At 51.8% G+C, this 24,947-nt stretch overlaps 2 protein-coding genes across 2 annotated transcripts; one reads left to right on the top strand and one right to left on the bottom strand.

Annotated features, from left to right (window-relative positions):
- The first annotated feature begins 2,210 nt into the window (after window positions 1–2,210).
- Window positions 2,211–9,212, top strand: LOC117876614 (serine protease 33-like). The gene is made up of 6 exons (XM_034768867.1): window positions 2,211–2,316; window positions 2,720–2,746; window positions 4,524–4,686; window positions 4,824–5,248; window positions 8,302–8,471; window positions 8,931–9,212. Exons 1-6 carry the CDS (start codon window positions 2,211–2,213, stop codon window positions 9,210–9,212), a joined length of 1,173 nt encoding a protein of 390 aa, XP_034624758.1.
- A 6,900-nt stretch (window positions 9,213–16,112) lies between these two features.
- LOC117876613 (serine protease 27-like) lies at window positions 16,113–20,547 on the bottom strand. Its single transcript, XM_034768866.1, has 6 exons — window positions 20,364–20,547; window positions 19,900–19,926; window positions 18,590–18,752; window positions 18,009–18,280; window positions 17,345–17,514; window positions 16,113–16,669 (listed from the first exon to the last, which is right to left on the bottom strand). The coding sequence occupies exons 1-6, from the start codon at window positions 20,419–20,421 to the stop codon at window positions 16,406–16,408; spliced, it is 954 nt and encodes a 317-aa protein (XP_034624757.1). The 5' UTR covers window positions 20,422–20,547; the 3' UTR covers window positions 16,113–16,405.
- Between the last annotated feature and the right edge of the window lie 4,400 nt (window positions 20,548–24,947).

Below are 24,947 nucleotides of genomic sequence, written 5' to 3'. Positions count from 1 at the left end.
GCTATGCTGGTCATAGGATATTAGAGAGGCAAGATGGGAGAGTTAATGTGTTTTCTTGGCCCAACATCTGTAGGTGAGAGAGACAAGCTTTTAAGCATACACAGGTCTGGGAACAGGGTGACCAGACAGCAAATGTGAAAAATAGGGACAGGGGGTGGGGCGTAATAGGAGCCGATATCAGAAATAGATCCAAAAATCGGGACTGTCCCTATAAAATTGGGACATCTGGTCATGCTATCTGGGAAACTACCTCAGAGTGTCACTGCTAAATACAAGGTGGAACAGTTTGTTTAACATAATTAGTTAACACCTATTTCAAGGTGAAGAGGCCTGTTAAGACTGGTTCAGTCATTGGAAGGTAAGGAGGGGGTATGGAGTGAGGGGGGGTTGTTAGTGGGTTACAGATTGTTGTAATGAGCCATAAATCCAGAGTCTTAAAATCATAACTTTTCTAGGCCCTAAAAGTCACGGACTGAACAGAGAGACTGAATTTAGGGCTTATTACAACAATCTGTATCCCACCAGCCCCCTCGGGTGATTACTCTCCCTTTCCTCCCTGTGACTGGAGGGGTGTTCACGAACCTCTTTACCTTGAATGGCCCCTCGAAATACGTGTTAACTACTTATACTAAATGGTTCAGCCCGGGATTTAGCAGTGACCCTTTGATAAAGTTTCCCAGACCTGAAGAAGAGCTCTGGGTCAGTTGGAAAGCTTGTCTCTCTCCCCAGCAGAAGCTGGTGCAATAAAAGATATTCCCTCCACCACCTCGTCTCTCTAACTTTTTTGATGAGATGCCAAGTTTCATTGATAAAGGTAATACAGTTAACATAACTCCTGCACGGCGTATCAATTGGCACCACGCGCTATGATGGTTAAAAAAACTAGGGCGATATAAAATGATCATGGTCCACATTAAATGGATTATAAATTGGGTAATTGTTAGGTCTCAAAATGAAACTGTCAATGGGGTATTGTGGAGAGCGGGGCTATTTCAGATGGGGTCTGACTGGGTTCTTGACCCTACTCTATTTAATGTTTTTGATCAATGAGCTGGAAGAAAACATAAAATGATCCCCTGTGACCCAAAGAGCTAATGCAATCCTGGGGGGCATAAAAGGCAGAATCCGAAGTAGGAGCAGAGACTTTATTTACCTCAATATTTGGCACTGGTGCGACCGGTGCTGGAATCCTGTGTCCAGCCCTTATGTCCACAATCAGAAAGGATGTTGATAAATTGGAGCGGGGTCGGAGAAGAGCCTTGGGAATGATTAAAGGATTAGACAACCTGCCTTAGAGCGATACTCAGAGCTCAATCTTTGTAGCTTAAGAAAGAGATGGTTCAGGAGTGACTTGATCCCAGTCTGGAAATACCATGGGGAACAAAAATTTAATAATGGGCTCTTCTGTCTAGCACAGAAAGGTCTAACAGAATCCAATGGCTGGACGCTGAGCTAGACAAATTCGGACTGGAAATAAGGTGTAATTTTTTCACAGTGAGAGTAAATAACCAGTGGAACAATTAACCAAAGATTGGGGTGTATTTTCCATCACTGACCATTTTTGCATCACAACTGGCAGTTGTTCTGAAAGTTCTGCTCTAGGGGTTATTTGGGGGCAGGTCTCTGGCCTGTGTTATACCAGGGGTCAAACTAGATTATTACAGTGGTGCCTTCTCACATTAGAATCTATGACCCTCTTGGCAAAATCAATTGCTAATGATACACACAGGGCCGGCTCCAGGGTTTTGGCCGCCCCAAGCAGCCAAAACCAAAACCAAAACAAAAAAAGCCGCGATCGTGATCTGCTGCGGCAATTCGGCGGGAGGTCCTTCACTCCCAGGCGGAGTGAGGGACCATCCGCCAAATTGCCACCGAATACCTGGACCCGAATACCACCCTCTCCAGAGCGGCCGCCCCAAGCACCTGCTTGAGAAGCTGGTGCCTGGAGCCGGCCCTGGATACACAGCAGTGAAAATCACCCCATATTAACCTTGGCCATTGTACTTTTATGTGTGGGACAATTCCAGACAGCAGAATGATAAGGGTCACACCCTGTGTGTGCTGAATTTCCTTGAGTGTTTCCTTGAGTGGCTCATTGTGGGACGGTCACATCTGTTCTCTGTAGATGTGGGGAGGGCAGAGGCAGGAGCTGGTGTTTATAAAAACCTGCCCAGGTGAGTTCAATCCCCAGCTGGTCTTTGGTCGGAGCGATGGAGGCAGCTGGGTTTGGCCAAGACCGGACCAGGAGAGGCTGGATCCTGGGGCATCTCTGCTCCCTCCTGGCCACGGCACTGCTGGCTTCAAGCCTGGTGCAGGGTGAGTGTGGGGTGGAGTGGAGATGGAAGACTGGACCCTGCCTCCCTGGGGGTGGGGAGAGAGAGAGATGGGCTTACAGGAAAGAGAATTGGGCTAGTGAATAACAGGGGGATCCAACCCCTTCACCCTTCATAGATGCCCCTGTCCATCTAGCCCCTAGTTCTACATTCACTCCTGAGCCACCCCTTTCAGATCAATGGGGGTTGTTAACTCTGGAACCTACAGATGGCAAGCTGAATAGTGACTCTTCTGAGATTTTTAACTGTTGCTAAGGCTACCAGGGCTGTTTCAGGAGAGTGGGTGAAGCTACTGGCACCCATCCCCCCAGGCACATCATGTCAGACCCCAACAATGGCACCCCTGACATCCTAATATCTTTCCCTTCTCTTTCTTCACTCCCTAGGTGCCCAGGGCAGTCAGAATCAAGCAGGTAAGACACACAGCAAAACGCCAGCCTCACCTAGCCTGGGCATGTGGAATGAGAATGAGGCTGGGAGCCAGGAATACTGGGTCCTATCCCAGCTGTGGGAGGGAAGTGGGGTCTAGTGGGTTAGAGCCGGAGGGATAAGATGGTGTCATTGGGGTTAGGGACAGGGGGTTAAAGTTATTATATTGTTAAGGATATAATGAGGTCAGGGCATTATAGCATGAGGGTTACATGGGGGTGAGGGTCTGAGTTGAAATGCGGGGTTTCTTTCTTTCTCACACAGTGGCAGAATGAAGACAGGATGAGTTAAAGTTCTACCAAGATGGCTTTTATTAACTTAATGGACCTATGTAAAGAATATTTTGATCTTTAATTGCCCTGGGGCTATGCCCAGGAATTGCAAGGGAATCCAGATTTTTCTGCCTCTCCGAATTAGCCTTGTGATTTCAGTGGGATGCAGGTTTCTCTTTTTCAATTTCTCGTCCCCCTTTATACCCCCCGAGCCCTAGCCCTGATGATAACCCTATACCCCTGATAACCCTTAACCTAATCTCCATGGCAGTTTCAACCCCATAATAAGAATGCTCTTTCTTCATGCCCTAAGTGCTTGTGATACAGACACGCCCAAACTCACCCAGCCGCATGCTGGCAGGGGTGTTATATCTGTACCCGACCACGTACAGTGAAAGGGGCACGTTGGGTCTCTGAGGTTGAGTTGATTGCTGTGGTTATTGCGAGCTGTTTGTGTGGGGAATTAATTTATAGCTTGGTGATGTAGGACGCTGGGTTCCAAATCTGATGGGGAGTCTGAAAACTGGACGCCCGTGGAGACAGCCTCTGTTTACTGTCTGGACGAGATGCAGGCTGGAGATTCACAAAGACAAATGAACCCCCAGAGAGTGCTCGGAAGAGCCCCCCACACCCCGGGCTAAGAGGCAGTAGCTTGTGTCTGGATAAGAGAAGAAGATGGTCCATGTGGTTACCCGTTACAGGAGGGGGGGTCCCAACTTTATGGGCTGGACAAGGGCTGGAAGAACTAAGCATGGGGTGAGAAACACCTTAGTAGACAGGACAGGACTTTGCTAACAGGTACAGGCTGTAGACTGTGTTTTATGTTTTTCTTTTACTTATAGCTTCATGTTTCCACATCCTGTTCCTTGGCTTTATTTTGATTCTCTGTTAAATCAACTTTGGCTTGGTTTTGCTATAGACACGTCCAAGTGCTGGGTGCTAAGGAGAGGTTTGAACTGAGGGGAAAGCAGGGTGCTGGGGAGCGCTGTTTCCATGGAGGCAGCAGATCGGTGCTCATTGCAGGTGGGCAGAGATGGGACTGGGCACAGGAGTGTAATGGAGTTGGGTGTGTGAATTGCCTCCTGCAGAGGGATAGAGCAGGGCTCACAGAGCACCTGAGATGCCAGAAGCTAGTGACTGGGAGAGTTGCCTGGGTAGGCACTGGCAAGGCTTCCTTCCTCCTCCCCCCCACTGGGAGCAGGGGGTAATGGTGCAATCCAGACACTGCAAGTCACCCTGAAAAGTGTCACAGTGCACGTGGCAGTTGGAATGACACAGGTAAGGTGCTCAGAGTAAAACACCAGTGTTCCCTGCCCTGGATATGTGGAACCAGAGTATGGCTGGGAACCAGGACTCCTGGTTCTATCCCAGGCTCTGGGAGGGGAACAGTTGCACTCTTATAGACAGGTAACACTTATAATAATTTATACTCTCCTCACTTTAGCTCCCTTGCCCAGGGATAATGCAGTTTCCCTCTTTTCTTCCCCAGGCTGTGGCAAGCCGTTGGTCTCAGGGCGCATCTTGAATGGCCAAAATGCCCAGGACGGGGCCTGGCCCTGGCAGGTCAGCGTGCGGCAAAATGGCTCCCACATCTGCGGCGGTACACTCATCTCTGAGAGCTGGGTGGTGTCAGCAGCTCAGTGCTTCAGGCCGTGAGTACCCCAGGCAGGGCAGAGACAGTGACTCCAGCTGCTCTGGAAAAATTCTCTTTCCCTTTTCACTGGCTTCCTGTTGCACATCATCGCTGTGTGACTGTTCCCCAGGCGCTCCACCCCAAAGATCACTGAATCTCAGCACTGGGCAAGCCATCCCCATGTGGCGTAATGTGTGGCTGTTTCCCAGCTGCCCTTCCCCAGAGGTGGCTGCATTTCAGCACCACACAAGCCATCCCCCTGTGGTATCACTATGCGGCAGTTCCACAACAATGTTTTCCTGCATCCAGGCCTGTGATCAATTCAGTGTATCGGGTGCAGCTGGGTGAAACACGCATTTTCGATCAGACCCGCAACCAGACATTCTCAGCGGTGAAGCGGATCATCCTCCATCCCAGTTATGACAGTGCTACTCACCAGGCGGACATCGCCCTGGTGGAGCTGGAGAATCCGATTTCGCTCACAGCCACCATCAGCCCCGTGTGTCTGCTTGATGCCTCCGTCCATGTGCCAGCTGGGAAGTCCTGTTGGGTGACTGGCTGGGGAAAACGTTTACCACAAGGTGAGTAAGACTTGTAGCTGTTAGAGAGGGGAAGGGCAGGGGAAGAACCCAGAAGTGGGTGAAGGTTACGGGCGGGGTGATTGCAGATTTATATGTGCACAGATGAACTGAGAGTTATACGTTTATAGAATCATTGAATTGTAGGACTGGAAGGGACCTCGAGGGGTCATCTAGTCCAGTCCCTGCACTCAGGGCATGACTAAGTATTATTCGGGCACCATTACAGTTAGATGGATATGCAGCCATTGTTACACAGTTACATGGTGGGATGCGATACAGCTCTATAAAATCATGACTGGGGTGGAGAAAATGAATAAGGAAGTGTTATTTACCCCTTCACATAACACAAGAACCTATTAAATTAACAGGCAGAAGGTTTAAAACAAACCTAAGGACGTATTTCGTCGTACAACACGTAGTCCATCTATGGAACGCTTTGCCAGAGGATGTTGTGCAGTCCAAAAGTATAACTGGGTTCCAAAAAATAATTAGAGAAGTTCATGGAGGATAGGTCCCTCTGTGGCTATTAGCCAAGATGGTCAGGGATGCAACCCCATGCTCTGGGTGTCCCTAAACCTCTGACTGTCAGACAGTGGGACTGGACAAGAGGGCATGGATCACTCAAAATTGCTTTGTTCTGTTCATTCCCTCTGAAGCATCTGGCACCGGCCATTATCGGATAGATGGACCATTGGTCTGACCCAGTACAGCAATTCTTATGCTCATGGTTATATAGCCACAGCTGTATGGTTGCGGAGTGATGTTGTTATACAGGCATGGTTCTATTGTTTTACAGTTATGATTGAACAGTTACATGGTTTTGCAGGTACAGTTGTACAGTTATACAATTATATTGTTATATGGTCACAGTTCTATCTACTGATATAGGTACAGTTATACCGTATATGATTATACAGACACAGTTGTATGGTTAAACAGTCATATAGTTATAAAGGTACAGCTATATTGCCACAGTTATACCTTAAACAGGTCCAATTATACAATTACACAAAACCAACGAGGAGTCCTTGTGGCACCTTAGAGACTGACAAATGTATTTGGGCATAAGCTTTCATGGGCTAGAACCCACTTCATCATCAGATGCACGGAGAGAAAAATACAGTAGAGAGGTATAAATACACAGCACATGAAAAGATGGGGGTTGCCTTACGAAGTGGGGGGTGAATGCTAATGAGGCCAATTCAATCAGGGTGGATGTGGCCCAGTCCCAACAGTTGACAAGAAGGGGTGAGTATCAACAGAGGGAAAATCACTTTTTGTAGTGACCCAGCCACTCCCAGTCTTTATTCCGGCCTAATCTGATGGTGTCAAATTTGAAAATTAATTCCAGTTCTGCAGTTTCTCACTGAAGTCTGGTTTTGAAGGTTTTTTTTGTTGAAGAATGGCCATTTTTAAGTCTGTTATTGAGTGTCCAGGGAGATTGAAGTGCTCTCCTACTGGGTTTTTGAATCTTACAATTCTTGATGTTTGATTTGTGTCCATTTATTCTTTTGCATAGAGACTGTTTCCGGTTTGGCCAATGTCCATGAAACTGCAGAACTTAGCTTAAAACCCGGAATTTTGCACAACTGTGAAAATCTAAATCGAAACAAAAATCTTAAAACTCAGCATTGATATTATCTATCAAAATGACTTAGAAAAATAAGATTTCAGTTCTGCCAAGCCTGGTTATAATCACTTGCATTTCTGCAGGCACCGTTTCACAGTTAGACACTGGCGTAACTGCAACTCTATAGTTATGCACACAGTTACGCCCCTGTTTAGGTGTGATGGTCAGATGAAATCTAGTTATTGCAGTACCTCAGGCTGTATGGAGTCTCTTATTTTACTTTCAACTTGTGTCAGCCCATGTTGCCTTATCTCATTTCCGAGCAGGTTTCAGCTAAACTAAAATTAGCCATTCCCGGGGTCTACACAAAGATGGTTTGGCTTCAGTCTGGTGTGCAAGTGTGTATTTGAGCAATGTCGCCATCTAGTGGCTGCATGGGGGATTCAATTCCTGGCACAAGGAAAAGATGTTCATATCTCGGGGGGTGGGTAAGCGTGTATGTGTGTACGCATGCATGTGCCCTGATACGGGTTTCAAACCACTCCTATTGGTGTAGTTGGCACCCGTATATTTACCGATGCCTGCTCGAGACCAACAGGAAGCAGTGTCAGAGGTGGCCACCAGCTGGCACCCAGCATTATGACATCACACGCCTAGCTGTATCCTCAGGGCCATGTGTGTAGCCCTGTCCTGGAACTGAGCAGTATCTGCGCAGAGATTTAAACCCATGGAACCAAACCAGGGCAAACTGTGTGTAGACAAGGCTCAAAATTTTCAAACGCACCCTACAGACCTGACTGCCAAAGGGGTTTAAGCGCCTAACGGTGCAGACGGGCTCCTACTGGGGTATTCAAACATCGCTGTGCAGGTTAGGTGGCGTTGACACTCTGTTAGACTTAGATTCCGAAGTGCCAGCTGCTGTAGGTGCCTCGGAGCTTTTCAATACCCCACTGGGCACCTTCCTGTTCCCAATAGGTGCCCAAATCCCTTTGACAATCTGTCCCCAAGTATCTATAATAAGACCTAGGCTTCTAAATCAGTTTGGGCCTGCAAAACTGAGCGGAGCAACCCCCTGCATCACCAGGGGCTGAAGCCAAAGCCTGACCAAATTAGCTTCCCAGGGCCCCCTGTGGCGTGGGGCCCCAGGCAATTTCCTCGCTTGCTACCCTCTAAAGCCGGCCTGGTTTTTACAGGCAGGAAAACAGTTGTTGTGGCACAACTGGGCTGTGGAGTTTTTATAACATGGGGGGGGGGGGGGCTCCGAAAGCAAAAGTTTGAGAACCCCTGCATTAGGCCCCACTCCCCTTCCAATGGTGGGGATAGAACCCAGGAGCCCTGGCTGCCAGCTGCCTTGTTCTAACACACTGGATGCTGTTCCCCTACCAGAGCTGGGAACTTTGGATGAATCTTTAATGTGACAGCTTTTTACGTGCCTTCCACTCCTTCCCCCTGAGTCACTCCGCCCTCGGGCCTTTCATTCCAGTGAGTTCTTCCCTATCGGCAACGCTGCAGGAGGTCGAGGTGCTCGCCGTAGACTCCACGGCCTGCAACAGTCGCTACCGTGAAGCATTAAAAAAGCCTGTGGGTTACAGCCTCATCAAAGACGACATGTTGTGTGCCGGGGACATGAAAGGCTATAAAGGCTTTGCTCCGGTGAGATTCCCTGACTGAGATCTGGAGACCTCCCTTTGTGCCGGATGCAGCACAGATCCCAAATGAGATAAGGGCCATCACAGCTCTTGGCCCATTGTCCCTGATGACTCGGTGTTGTGTGTCGGGGGGACCCACCAAACAGTGGGCCTGGATGGGGGGCCTGAGCCCTGAGTTCATTCCCCAGAGTTTAGACAGGGCACCTCTTGGCTTGAGGATGCGCCATAGAGTATAAAGTCAGTGGGGTCCATCAGCCCGTTCAGTCGGACCTACTGTATAACCCAGCCCACAACTGCACCCAGTTACCCCTTCACTGAGCCCCAAGGTTTGGGTCTGGGTAAAGCATCTCCCATAAAGGCAGCTAGTGGGGATGTGAAACCATTGAGAGATGGAGAGAATCCACCGCTGATCTTGTGGAGGCTGGACTCCACCCTCAAACCCTGTTTCTTTCCCTGTCTCTAGGGTGATGGCGGGGGACCCCTGGTGTGTCAGGAGAACGGGACCTGGTACCTTGGTGGGATTGTGAGCTGGTTACTGACGACGACAGTGAATGGGGTAACCAGTGTTGCCGACGGTTACCCTGGGGTCTACAACCGCCCAAATGCCCACAATGAGTGGATACAAAAGAATGTGCCTGGTGTGACTTTCACGGTGGTGAAATTCTCTCCAAACAGTGCCCATTCCTCTGTCGTCATCATCCACAGGGTCCTTCCCCTCACTGTGCTTCTGTGGCTGACCCTGTGACCCCTCTTAGATTGGGTCCCCATCCCACACCAGCACTCCCTCGCCCTTTGTGCACATAGACCATCTCACCTGTGACACTAGGCCTGGGTATTCACACCCTACACACTATTGTGATAATCTTTGTGCAAAATACCCCTTATGAGATATCATTTGAGAACTAATAACTATGTAATCATATCCTTGTGTGAAGTACGTATGCGATGGGTGCCAAGAATTATGGACATATGCTGGATGGTACCTAAAGTATGTTCATACCAGGTGTATTAGGGGGAGTTGTTAAACAGATTGTTCCTAAGGGAAGGACTGTGTGTTTACCTCAGTTTACCCAAAAGCAGCACACAGACCTGTCAAACTAACAAGGGTGGAGGCAAAGCTCACACTGACAAGTGGGGAGAAGACAGCCTGGTGTTTATACCCAGCAGGAGAGAGATGCTCCGTCTGAGTTTTACTTTTCTGAAGGATCCATTTCAAAGATTTATTGGTCTGAACCTTGTGTGATAATCAACTCAGTTAACGGATTGGGTACAATCTGCTGCATTAGAAGAGGGTATGGAGAGAAGTCTTTTCTGAAAGCTAATGACCCCCTGGTGCTTAATATCATTTTGAAATGTATGTCTAAACACTATCTAAGGAAATATGGATATTTAATGATATTATGCTTTAAAGTCTGTGGCTAAACTGGGAGAAAGTTTCCCTCCCACATTGTGGGGGGAGGCGGTTATGTACCTGTCTCCTATATAAATTAAGCCTGGCAGAATCAAAACAATGGAAGTTCCATTTACACACAGGGGGACGGGAAGCCCCCAGGAAGGAAGAAAAGCCTGGGGCCGTCGTGCCTCTTGAAACAAGCTCGTCGAACTTTGGGAGATATCAGCCAAGAGAGAAGCCATTTTGGCCTCCATCACTATACTCACAGAGAAGGGAACAGAGCCCTCGCACGCTGAGAAAGATGGGTCCTTCAACCAAGGGGTGGGGTGGGGTGGGGGGTGGGGGTTTGAAGGCTCTGGAAATGAATATAGGTGAGAAACCTGCTTAGGCAAAGATCTTTCCCTTAGGCAGACAAGGGAAACCAGGCCCTTGTGCTTCTGTGGTAGGTCCTGACTGAGGGAAAGCCAGCCACAGCTGGGAAGAAGGAAAACCGGTGAGGGAAACCTGTCACGCTGCCTGGAGTGGTTCACAGCCATGAGTGCCAGACTCAGGGCAGACTGTCAAAAAGGCAGGGCCGGGACCCCAAACGGATTATAGGTTCTATAATTCGATTTCTCCAATCGAGTAGCAAATATGACCACGGAGTGAGGGATGGTCCCGTTGGACATGCCATGGGTGTAGCCTGAGTGCCCCCACTTAGCATCCAGGAGCCCCTCGAATCCACTGGCTGTGAATCCCAACCCCGGCTCAATGTCTGTCGGCACAGCCGTATCCCCCGTCCCGTCTCTGCACCCCACTCCCAGTTGCTGTCCTTGGACAGTGCAGCCCCAGAGTTCAGAGGTGCATCTGCAGAGTGCACCCCCACCCTGTGGCAGGAGGCAGTAAGGAGGCACCTTTCATAGGGAAACTGAGTCCTATTCCCTCTGCATACAAACCATTGAAGAAAAAAACCCCTGCTTCGTCACATGGGGCAGCAGGGGAACGGCTGTGCGGCACCATGCAGCTGGGTTGACCAAGAGCAGGAAGTCAGTGAGGGGGCTGAGGCCACAGACAGATCTCAACACCAGTCAAGTACGGGCAACCTGGGGCCCCCCACTTGGGTTACTCACCCATCAAAGCAGTGAGCGGCTGACACCACCCATTGGGCTCAGCTGAGGGATTTTGTGCAGCTGTGGACTCCATTTTTGCACTGCACAAACCCGGGGAGCCATGTTAACATGGGACAAGGCTGACATCTCCCCCTGCTCTAACCACTAGATCCCACTCCCCTCCCAGAACCAGGGACGGAACCCAGGAGCCCCGAGTCTTTCCCTGGCTGGTCTCAATTCTCCTCAGCACCTGTGCAGGGAACAGAAATAGGGCTGCAGTGCACGCCTCGTCCACTGTTCCCATACCTCCTCCCATAGTCTCCACCCCAAGCCACACGTGGCTACCAAGTGTCAGTAGGTTTCAGAGTGACACCAGCATGAGATGAAGGGGGGCTGCTCCAAGCTCTCTCAGGGCCGCACCGTTTTTTTCCACCCAGCCAAGCCCACAGGAGCTCTGGCTCAGGACAGCCCAACGTAGCCTCCAGCGAGCGGAGCCGTCAGCCCCTAGCTTTGAGGCAACGGGTTATAAACCCAGCTGGAGGTGGGAGAAATCAGTGCTGTGACTCAAGCCCGCTCTGTGGGGCCATCCCCAGGTTTTCCCTTTTCTGGAGGTAGCCGGGCCATCTGCTCGGCACCCGGTGCCCCTGGCTGGCCAGTTCTCTGGGCTCAGGATCCCCCCAGCTGGCCCGTTCTTCTGCACCACCCTCCCCACCGCTTCCAGGGACCTGCCCACGCAGCCCATTTCCAGCCGGCCCAGCTACCTCCAGGAAAACGCGGCTACCTCCCGGGAAAACCTGGGCAGGTGGCCACCCGATTGGGGATGGTCTCACAGGGCAGGCCCAAGTCACAGCACTGATTTCTCCTCCCCATGGGAACGGCCTGGCCAGGACCAGATCTCAGCTAAGCCGCGTTGGCAAGGTGATCACAATGGTCCTGTCTGGCTTGAGAATCGACGTGTCTGTGTCTGGACTTTTGGATATGGCCCCGGGCGGCCTCCCAGAGATCACAGAAAGACAATTGCAGCAAAGCGCAGGCCTGGCTCCTAGCCCCAATTTCTCCTCCGAAGGGAAACAGCTCGGACCTCAGAGAAACCACCCGGGGCCAACGTGAGGAAACAAGCCAGGAACATCCTGCTGCCGATTTGGCTGCGAACCTCTGGGCCTCACGGCGGAGGGGAGGAGACCCAGGGGAGAGCAGTTGTTCCAAGCAGCCCCCCACTATACCTGCCCCTCTCCCCTCTTCTGCCCACATGCCCTGCCCCGGCAAACTCCCTGCAATCTCTCTCCTACTTTCCTTTTCACTCCACCTCTCTCTTCGCTGAAGTTTAAGCCCAGTTGCCGAGGATCCCCCGTTCCTCTCCTCCCTTCCCCAGCAGGGATCAGCCGCAGAGTGGGCTGGGAGGAGGGAGAGGCGCACACACAACCAGGCTGGGGAGGAGGGAAAGTTAAAGGAAAATAAAAGCAGGTGGTGTTTGCTTTTCCTGCCCATTCACAATATTCCAGTGTCAACAGGAGGAAACGGACACTCAAACCGTGGGAGGAGGGGGATGTACCTGGAGCAGGAAAGCAGCAATCAGGCTGCAGAATGCAAGGGAGGGAGCCACCTCTTAGCTGGGGAGGAAGATGGACTCGCACTTGACAAGGCTGGAGTAGCTGAAAACTTTTATTTAGGGAAAAGGGACGTGATTTTTTTCCCTGTGGATCCAAGTAGCTCCCGGGCCGTCTCTCAAGCTGGCAGCATGTTGAAGGAGGGAGAGGTCTAAGCAGTGCAGAGTTGAGTGGGATTCGAAAGGTCCCTTCAAGAACGCAGCACCTTCTTCCTCCCCCGTGGGAAAGACCTTTGAAAATGGCCTTAAATAATCCAAACCAAGAGCCACTGTTCAAATGAGACTGGGCTGGTTATGGCTCCAGCCCCACTGCTGAAGCACTGTTGAAACTGCGCGCTGAGTTATACCCGGTACAATCCCACTGAGCCGCGCGTGGCAACCAGGGGTGTCAATCAGGCAGAAAAAAAGCCTGGTGCCTGAATCTAATTAAACTGCACATCCCAAACACCTCTTTACTTGTCAGGATTAGCGGGAAATGCTCTATTCTAGAGAGAACAAAAGGCCATTTGGGGTTGATGGCCCAGAGCGGTGGCAGGCCAGGGCCTGGATGGGGGCTGGACTCCGCCATTGGTATCCGCTGTTTCTTTTTTGTCATTCAAATGGATTTGGGGTCATGGCTGACATCCCAGCCCTCATGTAAAACGCTTCCCTGTGGCCTTCTGACAGGCCCACCGAGCAGAGGTATCTCCCTGCCAAGGCCCTATCCCAGGAGGGGAGGAGAGGGGAGGCTGCAGGGTGATCTCCCACCTCCATGCCGCTAGTGGCCAATGCTTGCCACTGCCACGCTAGAGCCCCCACGTTTATTTATTGACAAAATTTGCAGAATTTTAGAATATTGTGCACAGAATTTAATTTTTTGGCGCTGAATTTCCTCAGGAATATGGGGTGCTGGGCAGTTGGGGGGGTCTATGGGGGGAAGATCGCTGGGCAGTGGGGGGGCTGTGACAGGGGCGCTGGACNAGCCAGGACTCCTGGGTTCTATTTCTAGCTTTGGGAGGGGAGTGGGTTAGAGTAGGGAGATAGGGAGCCAGGACTCCTGGGTTCTGTCCCCAGCTTTGGGAGGGGTGTCCCAGAGCTTCGTGGTGCTTTTTCCTTCATAAAATGGAGGTAACATTGATCATCAACACATTTTGCAATCTGTGGGATTTCTTTCCCCTGCCGAAACAGCTCACAGCTGATAACAAGTGTCGCCGAAATCTTTCATCCGCCGTCTCCTGAAGTGTGTGTGTGGGGGGGGAGCTCTCTGCTGCCATCTAGCGATAGAAGTGAAGAGTCAGCGGGTGATGAGTTCAGGGACCAACTGGTTGCACCAGATAACCCTTTTCAGGGGATCCTTTTTCAGTGCATGTCATGATCTTAACATGACTGGACACGTCAGGGTTGCAAAAACCTTAGCCAAGCGAAGGGCAAATTTCTGTTGGGTGGCTGTAGAAAACGAAGGCAGGAGATGTGATGCTGCTTGTGAAAAAGATCTCCCCTAGGACAGACAGAGCCAGGATGCGGTGGTAACTTGTTAAAAGAAGAACAGGAGTACTTGTGGCACCTTAGAGACTAACAAATTATTAGAGCATAAGCTTTCGTGGACTACAGCCCACTTCTTCGGATGCATATAGAATGGAACATATATTGAGGAGATATATATACACACATACAGAGAGCATAAACAGGTGGGAGTTGTCTTACCAACTCTGAGAGGCCAATTAATTAAGAGAAAAAAAAAAAAAAAACCTTTTGAAGTGATAATCAAGCTAGCCGAGTACAGACAGTGTGATAAGAAGTGTGAGAGTACTTACAAGGGGAGATAGAGTCAATGTTTGTAATGGCTCAGCCATTCCCAGTCCTTATTCAAACCGGAGTTGATTGTGTCTAGTTTGCATATCAATTCTAGCTCTGCAGTCTCTCTTTGGAGTCTGTTTTTGAAGTTTTTCTGTTGTAATATAGCCACCCGCAGGTCTGTCACTGAATGACCAGACAGGTTAAAGTGTTCTCCCACTGGTTTTTGAGTATTTTGATTCCTGATGTCAGATTTGTGTCCATTAATTCTTTTGCGTAGAGACTGTCCGGTTTGGCCAATGTACATGGCAGAGGGGCATTGCTGGCACATGATGGCATATATCACATTGGTAGATGTGCAGGTGAACGAGCCCCTGATGGTATGGCTGATGTGATTAGGTTGACTCTATCTCCCCTTGTAAGTACTCTCACACTTCTTATCACACTGTCTGTACTCGGCTAGCTTGATTATCACTTCAAAAGGTTTTTTTTTTTTTTTTCTCTTAATTAATTGGCCTCTCAGAGTTGGTAAGACAACTCCCACCTGTTTATGCTCTCTGTATGTGTGTATATATATCTCCTCATTATATGTTCCATTCTATATGCATCCGAAGAAGTGGGCTGTAGTCCACGAAAGCTTATGCTCTAATAAATTTGTTAGTCTCTAAGGTGCCACAAGTACTCCTGTTCTTCTTTTTGCGGATACAGACTAACACGGCTGTTACTCTGAAACTTGGTAACTTGTTGGGGCACTGATGGGGTGTGTTGCTGCTGACGTGGTTTAGGCTTTGCCTGAGACAGGATCTAGCAGCAAACGTTGGCTGGTCGCTATGGACACCTTCACAAACCGCCCCCTAGGAAATCCAGAGGTTGGGATAGTAGCCGGGGTCCCAGGGAATGAATTCTTCACCAGGTCCGGGCTCCCAGGTGAGTTATGCACAGATCATGGGTGGAGATTTGAATCCAAAGTGTTTCAACCGGTTGGTGAGATTCTAGGGATCCACCATCAGGGTGGATCTAACTCTCAGAGTTGTTCAGCTCCGGATCAGGCTTCCCAGGGAGGTTGTGGGCTCCCCGTCACTGGAGGCTTTTAAGAGCAAGTTGGACGAACCCCTGTCAGGGCCAGTCTAGATTTACTTGGTCCTGCTTTTGCACAAGAGGCTGTACTAAGTGACCTCTCGAGGTCCCTTCCAGCCCCACGGCTCTCTGGTTCTCTGTAAGGTCACGTGGGGAAACTGTTAGAAGTGGGGCCTGCTCGGGTCCCACAATGCTAGGGGAAGGAAGGGTGAGAGCTCAAAGCTGGATAAACCTTGGGGGGGGGGGCCCTCCACAGCACTGACTTGAGTAAACAAAGTGGTGCATAGGATAGAGTTGGGTCCCAGGACTAACCCCAAAGCTACCCAAAGGACCATTTGAGGGCACATCGGGGGGAGGGCAGGATTTCAGCTTGGCAGCCCCCCAAGTCTGAGAACGTCGCTGTGGAAGCTGAGGCTGGAAGGGTTGTGACACTGATGAGTCCCCCAATGGAACAGACGGGCAGGGACTGGCCCGGGCGGCAGCTCTCGCAGACACAATAGGCGTTCCTCAGGGGCCCATTGAACCCAGCCGGGAACCTGGGAGCAGAGTTTGATGCAAAACCATTTTATTTTTGACCACATGTGATGGGGGTGCAGCATCCATATATGCAGTTACATACAGGGGCCACTGTGGAGCTGTAGGAGGGGCTACCTATAAACTCTGCCCCACCTAGACCGCCCATCTCCCAGTGAGCCAATCCCAAACATCCTTGTTCTGCATGTCCAAGCGCTGCCCCATAGAGGTGCTTGGAGCAGTGCCCCTCCTCTCCAAGCAGTCAGCTCAGGCTCTCTGCAGACTCAGGCAGTGTTGCTCTCAGTCACACTCAGGGCAGCTCTCCCTTCTCACTGCAATTGGGTCAGGCTCTCTGCAGACTCAGGCATTGCTGATAGGTCTCAGATCCTCTCCCATCTCCATCTCACACTGCCCCAAGACAGTGGAGGGTTTCACTGCTGGGTGAATGGAGGAGGGAGGGATGGGGGGGCATCCCAATGGAAGGGGGGTCACAGTGACATCAAGAGAGTAGTGAAGAGAAGTGTGTAGGTGCTGAATGAGGGTCTGGCACCATTTATTCCAGAGGTGCTGTTCTCCATGGTGGTGGCTTGGCCCCCGGAGACCACGTGCCCCCATATCCATTCACCGTAGGCCACTGTCCGGACATAGACACTGGGACGATTGGACTGGCCACAGCCATCCCCCCAACTCACAATCCCCATCAGGAACCAGGTCCCATTGTAGTCACAGGCCAGCGGCCCCCCAGAGTCACCCTGGAGGAGCAGAGAAATTGGGATTAGTGAGGGCCTTCCCCCTCGTCCCCATCCCAAAGCATCCACAATCCAGCCCCTTAGGTCTATAGGCATATGGGCCACCCTATGCCCCCCTCCCCATATATTTTGTCCACACCAACATGAGAAGTGAAAGGAACATGGTATGCTTTTCCCACACGCTTTCCCTGAAGGAGGCATTGGTGGTAGAGGTGGTATCCCCCACTACGTTCACAGGTGCTGGGGTAGCTGTGTTCTTCCTCTCCTGCCCTACACAGAGACCACTGGCAGGGCTCCCCAGAGCAGTGGGGCTGGGAGTTAACACCCTACATATTGATGCATAGAATATTTTCCCATCTCAGAGCGATTGGCTCAGGCTCTCTGCAGACTCAGGCAGGCCTCAGTTACCCGCTAGTCACATTGTCCCTCTTTTCTACCCAACCACAAAGGTTCTACTATTACTTTAATAAAAAATAAAAGCTGGGGCTCTGCCCTAATCACGGGACTCCAGGAGCTGGGGCCTAGGCATGGCGCTGTGACTCCACCTGCCAACTCGAAGGGAGCTGGGTCCAGAGCTCTGTGGCTGCAGCAGCCGTTCTACTCACTGCAGGCCCTAGATGACGACAGGAGCCACGCTGGGGCTCATGTGTATCCCGCCAACCCAGAGCCCTCTCTCACCTGGCAGGAGTCCCTCTGCCCTTCAGCGTAGCCGGCACAGATCATATCGGGTTTGACGGGGTCCCTGCCGATGTTCGGGGCTGGGTTGATGTTGTAGAGGGTGTTGCAGGCTGCAGTGTCGATCAGCTGGACCTGAACCTCCTGCAGCGCCTTGGGGGGCGGGAGAGAGACTGGGGGGGGAGAGAACCAGGGTACTAGATCCATCACCTCCTGCAACCCACCCCCGTGCCTGACAATTTCCTATCCCCATCTATCTCCCCCACCCACTCTCCTCCCCTCTAGCCATCCTCCACTCCATCCCCTCCCCATGTCCCATTCCCGTCACCTCCGTGCATCCATTCCCCACCTCCACCCAGCTTCCAGAGCCGCACCAATCCCCATAGGACCCAGTCTGTGCCGTGCTGCCCCTAGAGGGGGGGTTGCACTGCAGGATTCAAATCAGGGACCATCTGTATCTAAAACACAAGGTTCCCACCTGAGATCAGTAGATTAGCTGTCTCACAGATGACTCTGAGGGATACAGCCAATCGGCGGTAGCCAGCTGGCAGGGGGCAGCAGAGAGCTGGGCGGGGATTATTTCAAGATGCAACAGGAATCACAGGGCTCCAGGAGCACGGGGCTTGAGGAGTGGAGTGATAGCATCTCCCCCGGGGGATGGTCTTACCCTCAGAGGCTATTCTCCCCCAACCGGTGACCCAGCATGTGTGGTTGCCAGGGAAGGAGTCGGAGGGGCCTGGCAAGCAGATGGGGAGGATTTCATCGGTGTATCGCACTGGCTCCGTGAGCTGCACTAGGGCAATGTCGGCTGAATGGGTCCCCCTGTTGTAATTGGGGTGGACGATGATCTGGCGCACAGGGGATGAAAGCCGGCTTGGGGAGGGGTTGAACAGCTGGTGCTCCCCGAGGTTCACACGATAGGCAGACTGGGGGAAAGCCCTGGGGAGCAGAGGGAAAGCAACGATCAGTGGGGGAAACTGGATTGCAAACATGGGCAAAAATGCAGTTGGGTCCAGGGAATACCTGACGATGAGAGGCGGCCACCTCTCGGGCAGGGCAGCTGGGGGAAAACTACCCACGATGCTGCACAGGGATGATCCACCCGATTCTGAGATGCAGCCACCTCTGGGGTGGGGCAGCTGGGGAACAGCCTCACAGTGATGCCATCCAGGGATGGTTTGCCTGGCATAGATCCAGGCAGGGTGCCTGTCTGTGCAGCACCGGTCCCTTCCCGCCCCAGTTACTCACAATTGGAAGCAGTGAGCAGCTGACACAACCCACTGGGCTGAGATGAGGGACCCGCCGCAAAAGTGGTGTCCATTGTGCTGGATGCTGACCTGCCACGGCCACCGGCCCCTTGGGGCGTCCCCTCCCCCCACAATCCGGCCGGAGATCCTGGGCTGGCCGCACCCTGGAGGAGAAAAGCATTGACATGGGATGAGCACACAACAAGGTGTCCTGACTCAAAGATCCTGCCCTGCTCTAACCCACTAGATGCCACTCTCCTCCCACACCTGGGGTTAGAACCCAGGAGTCCTGGCTCCCAGCCTCATTCTCATGGCATATGTCCAGGGCAGGNCTGACCCAGTGCGGCCCCACCCAGTGACCCAGCACACTGCCCCTGCTGGGAACTGGGTGGAGGGGCCCGGCAGGGAGATGGGGTGGATTTCATCCGTGAAGGTGACAGGTTCTGTCAGCTGCACCAGGGCGATGTCGGCGATGTTCGTGCTCTCGTTGTAGTCGGGGTGGACGACGATGCGACTCACGGGGGACGAGATCCGGGTGGGGGAGGGGTTGGAGAGCTGGTACTCCCCCAGGTTCATGCGATAGGCGGAGTCAGGGAGAGAGCTGGGAGAGGAGGGCAGAAAATACTGATCCAGGGAGGAAGATATGCTGAGAACATAGACAAAAATGCAGCCACTTCTGGGGCAGAGCAACTGGGGAACAGCCACACAGCAACGTTGCAAGGGGCTGGCTCACCTGGCACTGAGATGCAGCCAGCTCTGGGGTGGGGCAGTTGGGGAACAGAGTGATACCACATGGGGATGGCTTGACCAGGAACAGGAAATCAGTGAGGGGGCTAAGGCCACAGACAGATGTCACTGCAAGCCAAGTAAGGGCAGCCTGGGATCCCCTTCCAGGGTTACTCACAGATTGAAGCAGTGAGCGGCTGACACCACCCACTGGGCGGAGATGAGGGATCCTCCACAGATGTGGGCTCCATCTTCCTGCACACTGACCTGCCAGGGCCAGTTACCCTTCTTGGCATCCTGCCCCCCCATGATACGGCTGAACCCTGCACAAACCAGGGGAGCCACGTTAACATGGGACAAGTGCACGTCCCTTGTCCAGAACCCGGCATAGACCCCAGAAGTCCTGACTCCCAGCCCAGCCCCCTCTAACTACCAGGGATAGAACCCTGCCCCCAATTGCTCTAAACACCAGACCCCTCTCCCCTCCCAGAGCGGGGGAGCGAACCCAAGTCCTGGCTCCCAGCCTCATTCTCATACCACATGTCCAGGGCAGGGAAGGCTGGAGTTCTGTGGTGGGTGTCTTACCTGTCTGATTCCAACTCCCCTGAGCACCTAGGGAATGAAGAAAGAGACGGGAAAGATATTAATATGTGTCGTGGGGGTGGGGCGCTTTATTCACAGGCATTGCTGGGACCTCAGAAGCTGTGTGCAGGAAAATGAGCGCCAGTAGCTCCACCCATAATTCCCAAGCTCCGCCCATTGCCCCAAAGCAGCCCTGCCATCCTCAGCGCCAGCCACAATTCTCAGCAGTGTTTCTATTTGATTTACCACCAGTAGGTGCAAGAATCAACACTCCCCATTGATCAGAGAGGGGCAGCTCAGGACTGAATTCACAAATCCAGATTGGATGGGCCGGGGGATCTATGAAGGGCCAAGGGGTTGGATCCCCCTGTTATTCACTAGCCCAATTCCCTCCCCCACAACCCGTATCTCACTCCCCTCCCCCCGGGAGTTAGGGGCTGGTCCCTACATCCCCACCCCACACTCACCCTGCAGCAGGGTTATCGCCAGCAGTGCTAGGGCCAGTGGGGAGCGGAGACGCTCCATGGTTCAGCCTTCCCCAGGCCTGTCTTGGCTGCATGCAGCTGCCTCCATTGCTCCGACCAAAGCCCGACTGCAAGTGGTGGGGCAGGTTTTTATGGGTACCTGTGTGCCCCTCCCTGCATCTGTAGAGAATACTGGAGACTGATTTCCTGATCATTCAAACAAGGAAATAAGTGTTGTTAAATTCAACGTGCTGAACAGGTTGTGACCACTTTCATTCTGCTCTGCCTGATGGCACCCTAGTATGGGCTTCCTGGAAAACCAAACGGAAACATGTGATGGCCCAGGTGGCTGCCTGGAGGCCTACAGTGATTTTCACTTCCCCATGTTATTGCCAATTGAGTTTGACAAGCAGAGAGTGACAAAGACAGTACCTAGGTCGGAGATGTGCTTTTTGTGGGGTAAAGATTATCATTGGGTTAGGGTTATCATGGATTTTAGGGTATTATGGGGTTAAGGTGAAAGTTATCATGGGGTCATGGTTAAGGGTATCATGCGAGTTGGGGTTGAGGTCACAGTGGGATTTAGGTTTAAGTGAAATTTTCCACCCTGTTTTTCGGACCCTGTCGCCCTTCTCTTGGCATGACTCCAGTGACGATTTGGGGATCTGCCCCATCCAGCTCAGGAATTCCAGCTGATCGTGTAAAGTCGGTATTATGAAATTGTTGGGCTGTGGAGCCTTCGTGTGGAATCCACCATTTCTTGACCAGGGAGGGCTGGGTCAGCAAGAGTAGGGAGAATGTTCACTCGTTAGACCTTAAATGACCACCCATTCAGGCAGACACACCTTGGAAATCTGGGATTGGCAGGATCCACCCCTCCAATTCCTCCGCAAGCAGGGGGAAGCAAAAACTCAACCAGGGAGGAGCAAAGACACCAGGTGCTGGGATGGGGACACATTAACTGGAGAGAAGCAGGAAACATTGGGCAAAAGCCAGGCAAAGATAGGAAGGATGGAGAGGAGATGGGCAGGCTTTGATAGCTGGGAGGGGATTCTTATAATATAATATAATATAATAATGGAGATATCCCATCTCCTAGAACTGGAAGGGACCTTGAAAGGTCATCAAGTCCAGCCCCCTGCCTTCACTAGCAGGACCAAGTACTGATTTTGCCCCAGATTCCCAAGTGGCCCCCTCAAGGATTGAACTCACAACCCTGGGTTTAGCAGGCCAATGCTCAAACCGCTGAGCTATCCCTCCCCCCCAAAGTGTTGTTTAACTGTTTAACTGTTTAACTGTGGACCAGACAAAGTCAGAGAAAGCAAGCTGAGTGGGGAAAACATTGTGACTTGGAAGAAAAGCCACGAGCTGCGGGGAAAGGCTATGGGGCACCCCACGGTACTGTGTCCAAAGCCAAAGCACTGCACACTCCCCAGCAGTGAGGAACCCGAGCCAGGGAAATGCACGTAGGTGGGCTGGATATTTTGTCTAGAGCTGTGTGTTTCTTGTGCTCGTGAGCACAGCTGAGTGACATCATTTGGAGGTATCGTTTATTCCCTGAAATATGTAGTTTGGGGTCGACCAAAACTTCACAGATTCAGACTGAATTCGCCAAATAGTTTCAGATGAAAAAAAAAATTCAGAGAAGTGGAACTGTTTCTTGGACATATTCCAAACGAACCATTTGCACTTTTCACTTCGAAGCAACACTTTCTTTTGAAATTTAGCTAGATTTATATATTTTAAAAGAAATCTTAATAAAAAGGGGATTGAGAAAGAAAGAAAGAAAGAAAAAGAAAGAAAATTGGAAATGAAACTAAATGAAAACTGGACAATCACAGACCTGGTTTAAGTCAGGGTCTGTGTATTGCCCGGCATGACGGGAGCCCTGATCTCGGCTGTGGTCTGTGCAGCACCTGGCACGACAATGACAGCCCCGATCGCACTCAGGGTCTATTCAGCTTCTGTCACGATGTCTCCCCCCAACCCCAATCTCAGTTGGTTCTACTCTTTCACTGCTCCTTTGATTAATGAAATGTCTGCCTATAAGGAATGTCGCACCGCTACTTTGATCAGTAATCGTTATCCATCTGCAGATACTGTAACCATAGGCACATACTCCTTGGGTGTCCAGGGCTGGAGCATCCACGGGGAAAAATTAGTGAGTGCTTTGCACCCACCGGCAGCCAAGCTCCCCTCACTCCCTGCCCCACCTCCCCCTCCCCCGTGAGCGCGCCGCGTCCCCGCTCCTCAGCCTACCTCCTAGCACTTCCCACCCGGCAGCTGTCTGGCGGCATTAGATGAGGGAGTAGCTGGAGTAGGAGCAGCAGGGAGAGCCCAGGGCCTGTAGCAGCACCTCTCTCCTTTCCTCCAGGCCAGAGGGCTACAGGAGGGTGGCGTGGAAAGTCGGAATCTGGTCAAAGGAAACCACCCTGGCCACTGGAGAAAGAGGTTTACTGTTTCTTGACTGACCAGGGCAAGGGCTACTCCAGAGCAGTTAGGAAGGTGCTAGAAGCAATTAGGTCAGGCAGACTCCACCAGACACCTGGAACCAATAAAGAACTGATTAGAAGCAATCAAAGGAAACAGCCAATCAGGTCACCTGAAGCCCATTTAGAACCGGCTGGGACTCGTTTAAAAGGAAGCCCCTTCAGCGAGTCTGGTTGGTAGGAGCTGGGAGTAAGGAGGTGTGTTGTGGGAAGACTGGGAGAAGGAAGGTGCACAGGAAAAGCCGTGGGAGAACAGGCGTGGTCAGGTACCAAGGAGGGTGCTAGGAGGGGCCGTTTGGGGAAGTAACCCAGGGAAGAGCTATAGCTCCGGTAGTACAAGAAAAATACCTGTTGCCACTGCCAGTTAGGGTCCCTGGGCTGGAACCCAGAGAAGAGGGTGGGCCCGGGTTCCCCCCAACCATTCACACACACCCCCATACACACACACACACACGCTCCCTGAGAAGGAAGGCAGGGACTAAAGAGGGTTTTTACACCGAACCCGTTGACTGGCCGATAATGAAGGTGACTCGGTAAGCTGTAACCCTTGCCTCTAGGAGGGGAGAGAGGCTACACTGAGGGTCACAGCAAACCTCGGAGGCAAGCCCTAACTGCCTAGAAGCACAAGACCCCCCGAGGCAAAGCCGGTGCTCTGCCACAGTTGTTTATCACTGCTTGTGTCCACTGCTGCCTTACAGGGGGTTGTTTCAAGCACTTTGCTATAGTCTGTCAGCAAGAGATCCGCGAGCTTATGGTTCTGTGGTTTCCTGTTATGCATCTTGTGCCGGCATCTTACCAGGCTGTGCAAGTTCAGGCCCCTGTATCCTGCTTGCGCTTACAGTGTACCAGACAGATCTGATGTCTGATAGAGACTCCCACAAGCCCCCAGCTCCCACCCTACCCATCCCCACAGCACCCATGTGCTTCCTTCCACCGCCCTCTCCCAGCCGTGTCCCACGGATGCCAGCAATGTGTGGCCCAAACCCACTGCCAAGGGCGGGTCTATGGACACCCCAGCTGGTGCGGAGCCGCTGGCTCTGATCTCCCTTCAGATTTATTAACCACAGAACAATAGATTGTAAGTGATTATAAGTGAAAAGCGTAGAGATCAAAGTTGGATACTGAAGAAATCAAAATAAATTCCCTGTCTGGATTCTACAGACTAACCAGGATTTAAATCAAGCAGCGTCTCACCTTGACAGGTGGTACAAACAGAGGAACCACTCTTCCCCAGGTCAAAGTCTTTGTCCTCCAGCTGTCAAGTTCAGGAGAGAGAGGCTAGGTGATGATGTCACTCCCGTACTTTTATAGTTTCTTCCAGCTTACTGGAAACATCCCTTTGCTGTGACGTGGGAATGAGACAGTTCCCATTGCTCAAGCAGCCTCCATTGTATACGGTCTATGGGACAGTGGCTTGTTTCCTTGATGGGGTGGATGAGCCATTAACACTGTCTGACTCTGTGGCTACTTCATTGTTGTACCCGCAAGTCTGGTTGTGGGTGCCTCCAACCTCACCAGATATTTCAGTAACGTATACAGCGGTATTTCATAACCTCACGTAACGTGCCGGCTGGGCAGCTAGGGGGAACTGGCAGGAGCTGCGCTATTGATGGTTCGTGAGTAGCTGGGAGAAGCACTCATGTCACTCACCTGGCTGTGTGCCCACCTGTGGATGTGTGTGTAAGTGCAGTGTCTGCCAGAGGTTTGTAGCTTGATATCGGCATCACAGTGTGAGAGGCGCTCCTGGTTGGTGTGTTTGGGAGGGCTCCGTGGCTCCACAGTCCAGTTTGCACTCCGGGGACCAAGTCATAGGGGGTCGCTATTGTCTTTCCATGTTTAACACCCTCCCACCCCTGCCCTCTCGCCGGGGGGCTCTGCTCTCCGACTCCTATCCCCCAGCCCTGTATGTCACCAAGGAAAGAAGGAAGCAGAGAACAGCGGTCCCCTTCCTCACCCTCCAGCAGGGGCAGCGCTAGCAGCAATATGGCCACGGGGAACCCACACACCCCATCATGCTGTCATCCAAGGAGCAGCCTCCCCAGATGCTATCAGCAGAGGAAGACTGGACTCGGTGCAGCTCCCCGGCCTGGAAATGCTT

The sequence above is a fragment of the Trachemys scripta genome, chromosome 4 (genome assembly GCF_013100865.1).
Source record: "Trachemys scripta elegans isolate TJP31775 chromosome 4, CAS_Tse_1.0, whole genome shotgun sequence".
NCBI lineage: Eukaryota > Metazoa > Chordata > Testudines > Emydidae > Trachemys > Trachemys scripta.
Note: the sequence above shows the minus strand (reverse complement) of the source record. Positions and strands in the feature narration are given on the sequence as shown.

Bases quoted from the DNA above. Each gene is read 5' to 3' on its own strand.
- LOC117876614 (XM_034768867.1), top strand. From the start codon at position 2,211: ATGGAGGCAGCTGGGTTTGGCCAAGACCGGACCAGGAGAGGCTGGATC. The intron at 2,747-4,523 runs GTAAGACACACA...TTTCTTCCCCAG, and splicing joins GGGCAGTCAGAATCAAGCAG to GCTGTGGCAAGCCGTTGGTC. The intron at 8,472-8,930 runs GTGAGATTCCCT...CCCTGTCTCTAG, and splicing joins GCTATAAAGGCTTTGCTCCG to GGTGATGGCGGGGGACCCCT.
- LOC117876613 (XM_034768866.1), bottom strand. From the start codon at position 20,421: ATGGAGCGTCTCCGCTCCCCACTGGCCCTAGCACTGCTGGCGATAACC. The intron at 18,753-19,899 runs GTAAGACACCCA...TTTCTCCTCCAG, and splicing joins GGGGAGTTGGAATCAGACAG to GGTGCGGCCAGCCCAGGATC. The intron at 18,281-18,589 runs GTGAGTAACTGG...TCTGCTCCCCAG, and splicing joins GCTGCTCACTGCTTCCAATT to GGCTTTCCCCCAGTCTGCCT.